Below are 16,003 nucleotides of genomic sequence, written 5' to 3'. Positions count from 1 at the left end.
TGTAGCAAGTTACACCCAAAAACAGTTAAACAATCATAATTTTTTTAAGTTGCAATTTTTTACGGACAACGGAATGCACGGGTTCAGCTTGGTATGAATGAAGTGTGTAGATTAAACATCTGGGAATAGACAGACTAATTTAGGAATGGTTAAATTTGATTTATTTTATTCATCTGATATTAGTAGTTATGTTAGGTTAGGATTTTGTATTAATTGATTATATTAATCCACCACAGGTGGAATGCTACCAACTTGGTATAACTTTGATACTTTAGAGTTAAATCATACACCTACGTACAAACAGCACGGGGTCCGCGATCTACCGTAGGTAGATTGCCTACCTGATAATATACCGCTGCAAATCATAATTTTTATTCCAGGAAACGGAAAAGTTAAGATACATTTTGAACACCATACACCGACTATTAAATAACGAATTGTACAAAGTTCGAGTCATAAATAGTTGGTACATTTAACGGGCAACGAAGTGCACGGGATCAGCTAGTGGTTGATAAATCAAATAATTATTTTCCTAAAATATGTACTACAATATTATTAAAATATTGATTTAAATTAAAATGTGACAATTTAAGGATATTATACATTAATGTTATTATTTAGGTATAAAAAGTTGTTATAAAATAATTGTGGAAGTCGCTCTGCTGTATAGTGCATTGTATAAGCATTGTTTGACCCCCCCCCCCTCGCCCACACCCACGTCACGTAGATATAATTTTCTACCAGAAACTACCCTTAGCGTTTAAGATTGAAGTATTTAATATTTTTACTGATCCTACTGACAGACCAAAATTAATAAATAAATAAAAACACACACCAATGTATAGGTAACCACATTCCAAGAAAGTATTGTAAAGTATTGTAAGTCTTACATCTTCACAATAGTAAACTGCTGTAAGTGTAGCCGTGTACATTTTTTTCCAGTGTGAGTGAGATGTGTCTAAAAACAATATTTGAAAATCAGGCGATATTGCAATTTTAATTTTAATATAACCAGAGTTTTTTTTTTTAAAGAATAAAAAATAATGTCACAATGAAAAAGTATAATACAACTAAATCACGATGAAAATATTGTAAAACGTATCGAATAATTTACTATGTTAAACATCGATTGGAGACGGTGTTTCGTGTTTCCGTGTTGGTACCTCGACAGTATAACCTGCAGTGGTATATAGAACAGGCACTAGTCGTATTTTTTCATAGCCCGTGCCAACTGAATAATTTAAGACATCCCGGAACTTCGCAGCACCGTGACTGGAATATCGGACGAGAATATATTATATAAAGTATTAGGGAATAATAATAAAAAGTGACAAAGGATTTGGCGAATGATCGCGAGGCGAATACGACATGGGTATATTTTATTATCGCGGTATACGTAAATCTATGTCTATACATTTCCCAACCACAACCGTTAGGTAAAATACTATCCAACTTATAATTTCGAACTCAGAAGTATGATAATATTTCATACCTATGATAAATGTGAAATGTGCGTATTATGTTGTATAATATACTTACTGCGGGGTTGTTCTTTTGCGGTACGGACTGCAGAGGTTCGAACGATCCCGGCACTGGAAAACCATTGACTGAACGACGTTTACTATTTTGTTCCAGAGTCGAAAGCGACTCCTTGAATCCTAGTTCATCGGCCAGTTGTATGCCTGAAAACCATAATATTATACAATGAGAGTTCGATGTATTATTATTTGCCATTTGGTAGGTACGTGTCAAAAACTCAATGCGATCGAAGTTTTGATAGTATTATAATATTTCAAAAACTTGTTTTGTGTAAAAATCTCAGTATTTCTCTATTAGTATTTTTCCCAATTATTATTATATTTATTATTTACCAGTAATTTTTACTTTTGACTACTCAAAATACTATCTAGATTCATATTCTTATCAGAAAAGATGTTGACGTTAAAAATCTAATCATTTTTAGTGCTCCAAAAGTTGAAAACAGCCACAAAAAAGCACACCATTGTAAAATTAATAATTTAATCACTCCATTTGGAATCTAAAATACCGGCTTTTAAATATGATTACATTAAAACGTAGGTACCTACTAGATATTTAATATAATTATTATAAACATTCCGGTCCGGTAAACTATTTTTGTCGGGTTGCATATCAAAATATTTGGTATATCAAGTATTGAATTTCAGAATGGTAAAATTATTTTTAAATCTTAAGTGCAAGTTACATATTTTTCATTTAAATTGATGACCCAGTTATAATAGTTATTATGATATTAATATTTGTTTAGAAATCTCAATTATGTTTACTTAGATAATTTAAATGTAAAAAAAATACTTAATTTTAACTAGCATTATGGACATTTATTTAAGCTTAATACATAGAAGTTTTCCATCTACTTTAAATGTTTTTAAAACGATCAATTTTAAATGTAGATATAGCTCATAATTTCAAGCTGCAAGTACTTTAATAGCTTTGTACTAGTTATTCAAATATGTATTTTTTATTTTGGTATTACCTTTTGAAGCAATAATAATTCTTCTATCTACAACTCTTGGACGGGTTCTTGTAAAAACTTAGATCCAGTTGATACTTTAGTGGGTCATAACTCATAAAGTCATAAGTAAAAGTTAAAAAAAAAAAAACAAAAGAACTCTGTATCAGTTTTTGATGAAAATGATTTTATTGTTTTGTTGTAATTCAATAAGTAATAATAGTAGATACTACTTTTCTTCAAATATTTATACTATAACATTGTCTAAATATTCACATGATATAATAGGTATTTAAAATATGTTCTAACTTTTTGAGCAAAAACTTATTGACATTTCAAATTATCGACTTATTTTGATATATGTCGATAGTTATTTTTTTTAAAGTCAGCAAGTTTGAAAATTCAATTCAAGCATCAAGGTTCATCATAAATTTGTGTCTTCCAAAATTTAAAAAAAAAACCTTCTTAATGTCTGCGTACACTCCAAACTGCTACGATTGTGCAGAGCAATTTACATAGCTTCTTTTATGTATTTTCTCTTATTTAGACATATTTATAGAAGCATAATACTTTCTAACGATGGTTCATCTAAAATGATTTTTATATTTCATACTCATAACTATAATTTTTCATAGTTATAAACATTTTGAGAACATATAATATTGATTGATTAATGATATACACATTAATGAAATTGTTTAGATTAAAATATCTGTTAATTAATTAATAATGGTTCTCGATGAATTTGACCTTAATGAATTGACATCACTATGAATTGTTTGTGATAAATTGTTCACGACGTATTTGAAGTCGATGAATTATTGGCAAATAGATAAAACTTATAATAGTACCCTCTCACCTTTATTAATAAACCTATAATTATTGCTTGGATAAAATGTATATTTAAAAATTATTTCAAATGCATTTATACGGTAAGTACGCTTACCGACTCCGACGTATCCTTTAAGGCCTCCAAGATTTCTCACACGAAATAATCCCGACTTTTTTAGACCACAGTTGATTGACAGCCCAAAATCAGTTTCGAAAACACATGTTGATTGTACACATTTCCATGTCATTCCTGCAAACAAACGATCATAAAATACAACATTAGTTCTGGAGTTCTATAATGTTTACTACTATTATTATAGTAACGAGATGGCATTCATTATGCTAATACAAAAAATGCTTACAATTGACATTTTAAACATGATTAAACATTTACGTATCCATTTAATTTTAATTACACCGATAATGTAAAAACGAAAGGACATAATATTATTTAGTTATTATGCTTTATGCGAGTGAAAGCTGTCGTACTCATGACCAGTATGAATCGACAATTTATTATATGATTTTCATACTGTGATCAATTTGTGCATATTATTATTATACAGTTATACAGTTTCGTAGAATAGTAATTAATGTGTTTTTACAATACTGTCAAATACTATGGTATGTATACAATGGGTACACAATTATTATTATGACCTATACAAAATACAAATTCTATATGTGCATATAACTTTCCTCACTAAACTTGTGATTACAATATTTATGTATAAAATACGGTAGGTACTTTAAAATAAGTGACTACTGATGTTACCTATCGAGTATCATAATTACTATAATGTTTAGAAACTATCAAAATAATATAATGTGTAGACTCCTGTAATTGTCTAGACTCCTAGGCTCCTAAAACTACAATAGAAACTTTTATAATTCATAATAATACAAAGCCCGACATAGGTAATGAATTGTTTGCTTCGATAAAATAATACGTAGATTTTTCAATATAATTATCTAATGTAAGCTAGTAAACTTGTAGTTGAAGCCAATTAATAATAATACAAAAATAAATGAAAAAATTTGGAAATTAAAACATCTATAAAAATAACAAGTCTGCGGATACGAATATTTATAATGGGAGTGTTATTATTTTCTTACAAGTATATATATTTTTATTTTTACAAGTAACATTTTTCAGTTTAATATAGGTAACCATTTGAATATAAAATTGTTGATAATTCAATAATTGTTTAACATGACGTGTAGAAACATAATAATTTATTATATGAGGTATATATACTATTCGTCATTAATCAGAAGTCATGCTTTTAACGCGTACCGGCGAAGTGGTTAATAATTATTATTAACCTTAAACTTGCATACCTACATGCTAACAGTGGCGTATTTACGTGGGGGGGGGAGGTGGTCATGGGGTCCGGACCCTCACAATTGGCCTCATAAATACCAATCTAAACATCTAATATATATATTAATATATTCTGTAACGAAGCCCCCCTGTAAAAGAATTTTCAGGGGCAGCACGTAACACCCCACTTTTCACTTGAAAGTATTTGGAAAATGAGCTGGACCCTCTCCGTGAAAATTTTCTAAATACGCCACTACACGATAACAGACTGAAACGTGGAAATATAAAATATAATATACAATAAGGTTCAAGTCGATGCAATTTGAAACTATTACAATTATACATTTGAGGAGTGTTATTCTTTTGACCTGCATTATAGCCGGTTTAGCCATATAATAATAATATGTACCTAGCTCAACTATGTTTTATTAGTATTAACTTTTTATAATGCTTGATATTGTAATCTGACTTGCTCGTTAGATTTCTTCAATTAATCTTTTTTATTTAAATATTTTACATCGAGCAAAAGTACACTAATCAATAAATTATAACTCTGCTGTTTAATTCACGCTGAATTAGTGTATAATATTTTAATGCTTTTATACTTTTAATGCAAAATATTATTTTTGAAAATAATTTATACATTGGTATACATAAGTATATATTTAAGAACATGCTTGTTTGAGTTTGTACACGACCTGACCCAAAGATGTACTCGTGAACTGTAAAATATGTGGAGTTTGACTTATTCACACGCCTCGGGACAGGACACGTTTGTTGGTTGACTTGCACACACATACACACATACACAAAATCTTTCTGTTATCGGTTTTTAAGACAACATCTGAACAACGTATAAAAAGTCATTCGTTTTATTGTATCTACGTAGGTACTAACACTATTTTAGTTCCTACATAATATATCGAAACCATGGTTAACGTCTTTCTTCGTGACGTGTGGAAATCGTTCATATAAAGAATCTCTGGAAAGGCTATCGCTAAAAATACATACATTATAAATAAGTGCACCGATCCGTGTGAAATCTTGTAGTCATTATTACTATGGTTATTAATTTTTGGGAATCACGGTAACGCTTGAATATATAGTCTGGTCAAAACAGCATTACCATTGATTATAAATACTAGTATACTATAGTATTACGTTTATTAATAATACCTACGTAGGTATATATTTGCAAATTTTACTTAATTCGCTCACAAACAACTATTATACAGGTATAAGATATCCACAACCGAATTATAGGGTTTAGAAATTGCGTTTTTTCACTAAGTATATAATTTGTTGAGTGCTTACGACACGACGTGTTATCTTTATTTTCGGCATGTTAGCAGTATTATTTATACTATTGTTACGGTATACAAGCATATAGCCTCCAGTCACATTCAAATGGGTACATTTTAGCAATAAATAAAACGCATTAAATCGTGCATCATTTAATAATAATAATAATAAAAAATATTAATGTAGGAAGTTTTTATTAATGGATAAGTGTCTGTTTAAAAAAAATTTGTACTAATATACAAGATGTGGGTTTATTACTTAGAAAGTACAAAAATATTATTATACCTCGGCTTCGCCGTCAATGTTGTTAAATATAACTGTTAAATTACCTTGGGTCAGGATTTCGAGATTTTATATTATAATATGCTTAATGCACATTAAAATATTTTTAAGATTATTAATCGATATGGTCATATGGAAATACGAAATTAAATACGTTAAGCTCTCTGAAAGTGCTAATCGAAAGTAATAATATTGTTCTGTATTATGCCATAAACCTAACGTGATGAAATACTAAAGACTGTTTATTTATATTCAAATCTAAAGAATAATGTCGGGACAATTGAACGACACACACAAAATGATCAGTGCATTAAAATCCTTATAATACAATTAGGTTGAATGAACATTGCATAACTTAAACCATTTATTATATTAGTCCATTATTAATTTAATTGTGATTTAACTATTTAAGTTTCGGGTGTTTAATATAAAGTTGAACCACAATTACACATTACACTTATACATAACATTACATTTTAGAGTGCAATTAAATGGAATCGCTTCACAAGACAATGCTCGCGCAAATGTAATATTTAAATAATACATTTAATAAAACATTTAGAAACTTACTTTTCTTGTTTGAGTAGAACCGCACCGAAGGACTATTCCGGTAATTGGCGCACGGGATATATGTGGGCCAAGAAATTACAAAAACGAGATCGAATAATTATTCTACGATAAACACAGTTCGTGTACGGACTATAGTTATGTGAACATGTTTTAACACTTAACAATTTCAATAAATATTTATTGAATTTAAATCTGTATGTTGAGTAAAAATACAATTCGAAGCACCTATAGAGGTAACAAACTAGTAACTACCTATCTTAATGTTTAAATTGTCAAAGCTACGGTCACGCTAGGTCTTACTGCAACAATCGTATCAGAAAATCCGGTCACAGCTTTGTTACCTGACCAAAAGCTCGATACTCTCCCCAAATGTTGAAATGCGTTATCTGAAATGGTAATCATACATCATGGATGCATGGTTATCAAAAACGTACAACAATTTTGCAGCAAATCACCATCTCAATACGAAAGAATAAAAATGTTAATAAAGACAATCTAAATCCCGATAGGTACTAATATTATGCAAAAACAAATTTCTGACATCACCTCAAATTTAAATACTATTTCCTACTAAACTTATTCTCAAGTTACCAAATCAAACATCAAACACTGAAACAATAATCGTTATATTATGCATCATACATATTAGTATACAACTTTTCTGTTAAATTAACAAATTTAGAGCTCTTATTAAGTTGATAATATTCGACCCATTTATCTCACTTCTAACAAATGTTATCCTTTATCAATATTACTATGGAAAATAAATTGATGAACACAAAACTAGTATTAATTTAAATATTCATCGAACGATGTACAGAAACTCATTTAACAATAAATAAATTAAAATAAAATTGAGGTGCTGTTGCCTATTATTACTTGTTAGTCAACAATTTCTTCACACGAGTGTTTATAATAAATTATTTATTAATTATATGGTTTCTTTTATGCTAAAAATGACTCATTTAATAATAGCTCATTATGCACTGTTACTATAGATTGCAAATATTTTTAATAATAATGATAATAAAAAGTTGCATTAGATTGCACACACACAGTAGTTTTAAGTTTGAACTATTATAGGTAATTTGAAATAATGAAAACTGTAATATTAATATTTTTTAAATTTTCAACAATAATATTGTACACATAATCATATATAGTGAGAAAACGTTTAATATTGTCATTATATTGTGCAAATAATTTTAAACACAAAATATTATAGTGTACGTAAATTGTAATGTCAATAATTAAGTGAAAAACTAAAAAGTATACACTGTCTCATATAAAAGATATGCTAATGATAATTTCCACGATAAAGTTTTTCTTTTCTCCTGATGAGAATCCAAACCGCATGACATGCCATATAATTTCACTCGTTTTGGACGTATCTCACGTGTGTGCGTATTATCGAACCATGGTCACCACAATTGGTTTGTCGAAAGTCTCGTACCACACTTTAAAACTACATTTATAAAACGTGCCCGTACCTGTGTGTGTGAGTAAGTGAGTTAAACATTACGCGTATGAAGCGCAGAGAAAGTATACACAAATGTTTGTATAGTGGTTAAAAATGCGGGTTTCAGTGAATTTGTTTCTTCCTTTTATCTGACAACTTTAAGTGAGGATGACAGATTGCAGTTTGGAATTTTGTTTACCAGGATTAGTTAGCGGGTTGAGCGTGTACATGTATTGTATACTAGGGATCACTGTTCGTGTGCCCCGTATAGGTTATGCTTATGAGTACGACGAGTCATAAAAGAAAGTAGTGTGATGGGGTGAGAATAAAAATAAAAAATCAACACCGTACCAGATGTATAAGTATATACAGCTGGTGTAGGTAAACTGTATAGATATAAATATATTTTACAATATAATATACTCATAGGTGTACATTATACATTGGTATACTGCCTACATAGGTATACCATGATGTAGGACATTAGACACTAAGACGGAATTGCAGGCTTACAGCGTCAACGTTTGTTGATGGGTTCATAATGTTATATTATTCTGTATATTTTTACTTTCCATAATATTTTATTCCGATGAAAAGTAAAACCAGTTTCCGTAAATCGTGTTGAATATTCAAACGCGTGTGATGTACTGATATATATCAAGTTATTATTATACTATTATAATCGTACCACAGTAACTCGATACAGATCATATTTTACACTTAGGTACCTATCGTCTATAGAACATTCCACCAACAAATTTACTATAAAATATAATCCTACATCTATCCTATTCAACTTTCCTTATTTAAATCTCACAAGCTCCGTACGATTTAGGCAATGTAAATTTACTTTCTATTGCAAAGACGGTAATAAACTAATAAATCATTAGATAAACTTGATACAAAATAAAATTGGAAAAACACATATATTATAATATTTTATAAGATAATGAAGACTATATTTTAATCTTCTTACGAGAACAATCAAAAAACTTGTTGTATAATGTGCATTAAGAACAGAAATGTTAATACTTTTAGTGAATGAATCATTATGAGGTGAAGCTATAAATTATTAAATCATATGTATGATTAACAATTAACGCAATGATTCAATTAGCTGACCAGAATCGAAGGTTTAAAAACTGCTTTCACAAATGACGAATACTGTTCAAAAACAAGATAGATAAAAAAAACAAAAACCGTGTCCGCTAGGAAAATTGAATATTTACACAATCGCCAGAGAATAAAATATCAGTTTTTATTATTAAATTAAAAACGTGACTGGATCAGTAATAGAAAGCTCTGATACAATACCACAGTTTAAAATTACATATGTAACTATATTATAATTTATTTTCTGTTCTACAAATACACTGAAACATAATATCCCTTTAAAATTTTAATGCGATTGACCTTGAAATTTCTGTTTTGTAAATTTATCATGGGAGAATAATCCATAAATGCTCAAGTTCTATTTGTATATTATTACAATGTAGTGGATCACATTACAACATCATACAAGTATATATTTTATTTATAGACGATTAATAACATAATAAATATTCATTATGTTAATAATTATTATTGAATTTTAATATGAAATATGAAAACTATAGTTTATTCAAAACACAATATTATGTTATTATTATATTATATTATGATTAATTAACGCAATATACATTTAAATAATTTTCTGATATTATACAATATTGCGATAAATGATAATTGATTTTTAGTTGCGATTTTAAACATAATATATATTATACATAATATATTGATGAATCTATTATAGTGCCTATTATACTTATTAATTAATTTATATGTATTTTACTTAGAACGTTTAACAAAGTTTTGAACCAGTTTACATAGGTAATATTATCAACTGTCTTAGTTGTACCTTCACTCACATGGCAAACCAGTTTAAATTAATTGTTTGCAATGTCTCTGTGTAAGTCTCGTTCCGGTTATAACGGTATACGTTTAACAACCCGAACTCCAAATTAAATTTTTTTTTCTTTGCGGTTCCGCCGCACAAAGCTGTTTGAACATTGCTTGGCCCCAAATTCCAATACTTAATAACATAGAACCTAACGATCGATGTATACCTAATATTATTAACAAATACAATTGAAGTTTTTTTATTTTTGAACCATACTTGATAATATGAATAGAATAAACATGTATTTTTTTATTATTTGTTTTAGTGATATTATATTTTGTACCATAAACTATTTCAAATGGAAGACGAATAATACAAACATATGGTAGGTATCATATATGCAGCTTAAAATATTCAGTTGAAGTTATAGTGACTTTATCAATCTATCTTCCATGTACCTGTTATATTGTATACAAACCGAATACCTATAAATATTAAACTGGTTTTCAAATAACCACAGAAAATGAAAATGTTTTATTTTGTCGAAACACTAGCTTTACCTATGCATTATTTCCATATAGCTATTACAATTCACAGTTAGCTTTGGACACTTAGCTATCGCAAAGCCATGACTAGGTTAGTATTTTGTAAGATGCATCTATAGAGAAAACTGTTAACCAAGTTATTGGAGTAGGACGGTGCGTACAACGAAATATTTACAGACTTCAGCGCTGCTTAGCATTCAAATAATATACTAACATACTAACACAGTATACGTATAATATATTTAATTACTTACAAATAGTATATTATAACGGATATAAAAAAATCATAATAACTATAATTATTGAATAATATAATTAGTAGAATATGTAAAACAATTAATATTATCATAAATCATTTTTTATTTTTTTAAATACCTGGTTAAAATATACATCCGTAGAAAATCCACATTTAATGTTGGAAAATAAGAAAAGTTATTAATCTGGTAAATTATAACAATAAACATTTTAATAATACCTGCATGTACGTAAAATAATGATACCTACCTATATAATATAAAGAAATAATAATATCATTACTTGTTAATGGTATTACTTTTTGAAAAGTATTTTATATCGCAATCAAAAATGATTTTATAAGGTGAATTATATTATATTTCATTATTTTTACACGATTGTAGTCTATATCCAAAAACCAATCAAGAAACTCATATACAATGATGTTACTTGTGAATTGCTATGAGATTTTCAATGTTAAGTTATTTCCAAAAGACGTGTATTATTATATAGACATGTATCGAGGTATCCAATATTTTCTTTTCAGGCTCATCGTATAAAACTGACTGCCTATGTATTCACAAGCTATACTTCTGCGTACGTTGTACAGCCTGCAGTCATAGAATAAAAAAAGAATCCCTCTTAAATCAGAATCGTAATATAATATCTCAAAAATATGTACATCAATCATGACAAATTATATAGGTAGGTATATCGTCAAGTAAGTTTTGAACAGTATTCGCATCTCCTTCACCTCGGGCCCATGTCGTAGTTCTCCACTTCTCATTGGTTGATTTTGTTGTATGTTATATAATATGTATGTATATGATTGATAACCGATAATAATTATTTAAATATAAATAGTGGAAAATCATGATTAAGGCGAAGTAAAGAGCGAATAAAGAGGATACGTATCAAAATACTGTGATGATACCTATCTTATTAGTTATTTGTCATGATTTATAAAATGATGGTATTATTTTTAACAAAATATACCTACTAAAATAATTAAAGACTTTAATACAATAGGTCTATATTGTATAGACCTATGCATATATCTATGTAATTCGGAAAATATTATAAAGCTTTATGTATATAAATTAATATATTATACTAGGGTTAGATATTAACAATTGAAATTTGTTCAAAAACATTGAGTTGTTTTCGGACTTTTTGAGATAAATAGTGATTATTAATAGGTAGGTACTCTACAAGTTACAATTTATTACCTTATATTACTAGCCGTATTCTATGACATCAGTACCATTTAGGTTCATGAGCGACTCGTGACCTAAGTGAAGAATAACATTGTATTAACATTGACTATTGACATTGCAGGTTATAACTTGTAAGTTTCTGTTTGAAAAATCGGAAGTTCGGGGATCAGAATACCGGTAAAACGACCGTTGTTATAAATATCTAAATAGGATGCTGAATAGATTGATAAAAAATGAACATGTATGACCACGTGTGGATACCATTTTAAATTACGGTACTTTCTCTTGGACTCCCACTAACTCCTGACACACACGCATACGGTAGGATGTATTACAGCTTATATATAATACTATATGTATAGGTATTCACACAAGTCTACCGACTATACAACACGTGAGTGTGTGATGTATATGTTCACATACGAGCGAAATGGAACCTTGGGTTTTGCACCGATTTACCTCAAGGTTAATATTATGTACATGTTTTTATTTCGAAATTATAATAATAAATAACGACGACGACAAAGACGTGCGCCATTTAATGGTATATGTCCATTGACCGCACACGCAATATGGGTCATCTTTTGACAATCGATATCATATTGGACACACGTCATTCATACAAACGGTTTTTAAAGAACAATATTGATTACAACTAACTTCAACCAATTTTAATACAGAATGGTATTCTACCACTATTTAATTTATATATTTTTTTTTTATAATTTATGTTATTTAATACGATTATAATGAAATATTTTATACACGTAAACATAACAGTATAATATAATTACACCTACACAATACACATATTATAATTATACTATATTATATTATATTAGCGTGTAGGTATTATGTGTTTTTAGATTTCAAAACGCAAGTCAGATACTTGATCTAAATATTTAAGACAGTGTGCACGAATAATGTTCAGATTTATATTTTCTCTCAATCGTTCATCTTCCAATACGAAATGTACAATATTCAAATGTGGACGACTATCTATAAGTTACCGTATACGTGGTATGCGGGTATAGTATACCACCAGAATTACATGTAAACTCGAACTTCTTGGAAAAAATTCCGAATACGGTAAGCGGTGAGCATTATTATTGTAATAAAATATTGTCTAGGAATTTCTAGACCCCCGAGGAAATGACGAGCAATGAATTCGGTCAAGTCGAATTGATTAACGCAGTCGTGTTCGGTGACCAGTAGAAGTTTGGAAATAATTGTGGAGTTTTTTTTTTGATAACTTTTCGTAAAGGGTCTTTCAGTCATTATTGTCCCTAAATTGCAAGGATCAACATTTCATATCGATCGATATATGCGCAAAAAGTGATTAGGGTAGCACGTTCATAAGTTCATTTTTCCACGCGTATAAAAGAATGCAAGCCGTCCATATTCTTAAATCAGTATTATCGTGTATAGTCACATCAATATTATCGTGGAAGCTGCACTAATTCATAAAAATAAAAAACTAACAATATCCGGATATCCGTTTAAAAATTGAACAATGTTTATCGTATACATTCGATTATTAATTATTATACGCCATGTTAAATTTGTGTTTGGACGTGTTTTATCAAGCTGATTTATTAAAAGTAAATATTATTAACAACAGTTTCAAAAAATATCAAATTGAAATTCTGAGTATTGTGTATAAATAAAAATACATTCTGAAAATAACAATTTCTTGACTGCAAAAATAAATTACAGTATATGAAAATGTATTTTTGCTTTTTATTATGAAAGTTAAAAAACCCAAAAAAATTAAATACTCTAGTTGCATTCACTAAACATTTAATGAATCAATAGTGAGCTATGATCACTTAAGTAACATGATTTATTAGCCTATGATAGGTCAACTACATTTTATTGAGCCATTGAATAAATAAATAATTTATGCCACGGCTCGGTATTAGTTACGGTAAACCAATTAAAATTGTATACCCACAAAATAATGAAGACAATTTTGGATTTTAATCTATACTATGACTTAACAATTTTACATTCACATTAACGTTCAAAGATATTTTATTTCTGAAAATCGTGCTCAATTCGTAATATAACCCCTAACCAGTGCAAGTTGACAACAGAATTTTGATACAGAAAATATTTATTAAAATAGTCGACCCTTGAGGATTATATAAACTATAAATAAATAAATATACAAAATAGATCAATTATATTTATAATTGTTCACTCATAATATTATTATGTACTCCAAAGTACAATCTAAACGTACGTACAATCTCTTGTAAATATTACATTATAATCTTAACAAAGGCTTGGCTTGGCGCGATGACTGCTACCAGTCGTGTAATGCGACTGAGAGTAAGTAACGCCCGCTGCTACTAGCTCTCGGATGGGTGACCATCCGGGTTTGTAGTAGTGAAAACCTTGCCATACATACACGTATTTATTTACCTACCGTAACCGTTAAAATATTTCTACTACATGAGCTAAGAATACATAGTTTTGTAGACTATAGATAATGTAAAGTATACTAAATATTATTGGGTCGATGAGTACATTCGAGATAAAGTATCTGTATATGTTTAACATATTTTAAGTTACTTACATTTGTTTGTTTTCTTCATACAATAGTTCAAATTCTATGTCATCGAGCAAAGGTTTCTGCCTTATGCAATGCAACAAAGAATGCCATTGTTTATGAGGAAAATTACGAGTACTTACAGTGACAATTTTGTATCTTAAATTGAACCATTAGGTAGGTAATGTTGGTTATAAAATTGTTATAGTTCAAAATTATGCCGTGTTTATTGTTTAACATCATTTTCCAAATAATTTTCATGGTTACAAATGATTATGCTATTAATTAAAAGGATATAACAACCGTCATTTTTATATTTTAGTTAATTATGTATTTATCCAGTTGATTGATTTTATTCTATTTCAATTTCAATTTTTAAAGAATTTGGAATGAAAAACGTAATTACGTAAGTGATTAAAATAAAAATATAGCTTTCACCCAAGGCCTAGTTTAATGATTTGTATTTCTTTCTCCCTGTTTCTCTCCTTCGCCCTCCCTGTACATATTATTGTTGTATGTCGTATATATCTTTCTATCACTCTTCCCTCACCCACCGTTTCTATAATTCTCTCGCTCCTCTCTTTCTTTTTACCCGTTAAATTGTCGAACATACATATTTTGGAATGCATGCTATACGAATAACCGGTCACTTTCTCCGATGTCTTATTGGACACTTTTGAACCTAATTATTAAATAAAATATTGTACTGCCGATGACGGTCACTTAAAATTTAATGTGGGACCACCTACACAATTGCAGGTCAATTAGGTACGTTACAAACAACTATTAAAATGTTAAGTATATAAATTAAAAATAAATTCAGTATTATTTTAACCAACAAATCAATAATACATATTTTTCTGAACATAGAACCTGCTATAGTAACTAACTAACTATATGTTTTCATGTTATGATAACTTATAAAATATCTATATTAGATACCTATAAACATATTATTTCTTGGTAAGGCTATTATTTCTTCTAGCATTCACGAGTTCTAGATTAAATCTAATATAAGTTCTATTCTAATATTGGTTCTATCTGTTTATACTTTATATATTATATACAAACCCATAGGCCATATTATGTAAATATGTTATTTTATGTGGTAATATTTTACGCACCGCCAACGGAATTTGTATGGTTGTTAATATATTTATACATATTTATAGCTTTCTATATATAATATATCGGTATTTTAAGTCATAACTAGTCGATTACTGTAAAATAGTAATATACATCTTAATAAAATAAACAAATAAATCTAATTAAATTAAATAAAAACATAGAACCATTATTATATATTAAACTTTTA

At 28.6% G+C, this 16,003-nt stretch overlaps 1 protein-coding gene across 1 annotated transcript in view; it reads right to left on the bottom strand.

Annotated features, from left to right (window-relative positions):
- The window catches only part of LOC100167844 (ras-interacting protein RIP3), a 55,672-nt gene that overhangs the window by 24,398 nt on the left and 15,271 nt on the right, over positions 1 to 16,003 (bottom strand). Inside the window, 2 exon segments of the mRNA XM_008181076.3 lie at positions 1,540 to 1,682; positions 3,438 to 3,572. Coding sequence (XP_008179298.3) covers positions 1,540 to 1,682; positions 3,438 to 3,572 — 278 coding nt within the window.

The sequence above is a fragment of the Acyrthosiphon pisum genome, chromosome A2 (genome assembly GCF_005508785.2).
Source record: "Acyrthosiphon pisum isolate AL4f chromosome A2, pea_aphid_22Mar2018_4r6ur, whole genome shotgun sequence".
In the NCBI taxonomy this organism is placed as follows: domain Eukaryota; kingdom Metazoa; phylum Arthropoda; class Insecta; order Hemiptera; family Aphididae; genus Acyrthosiphon; species Acyrthosiphon pisum.
Note: the sequence above shows the minus strand (reverse complement) of the source record. Positions and strands in the feature narration are given on the sequence as shown.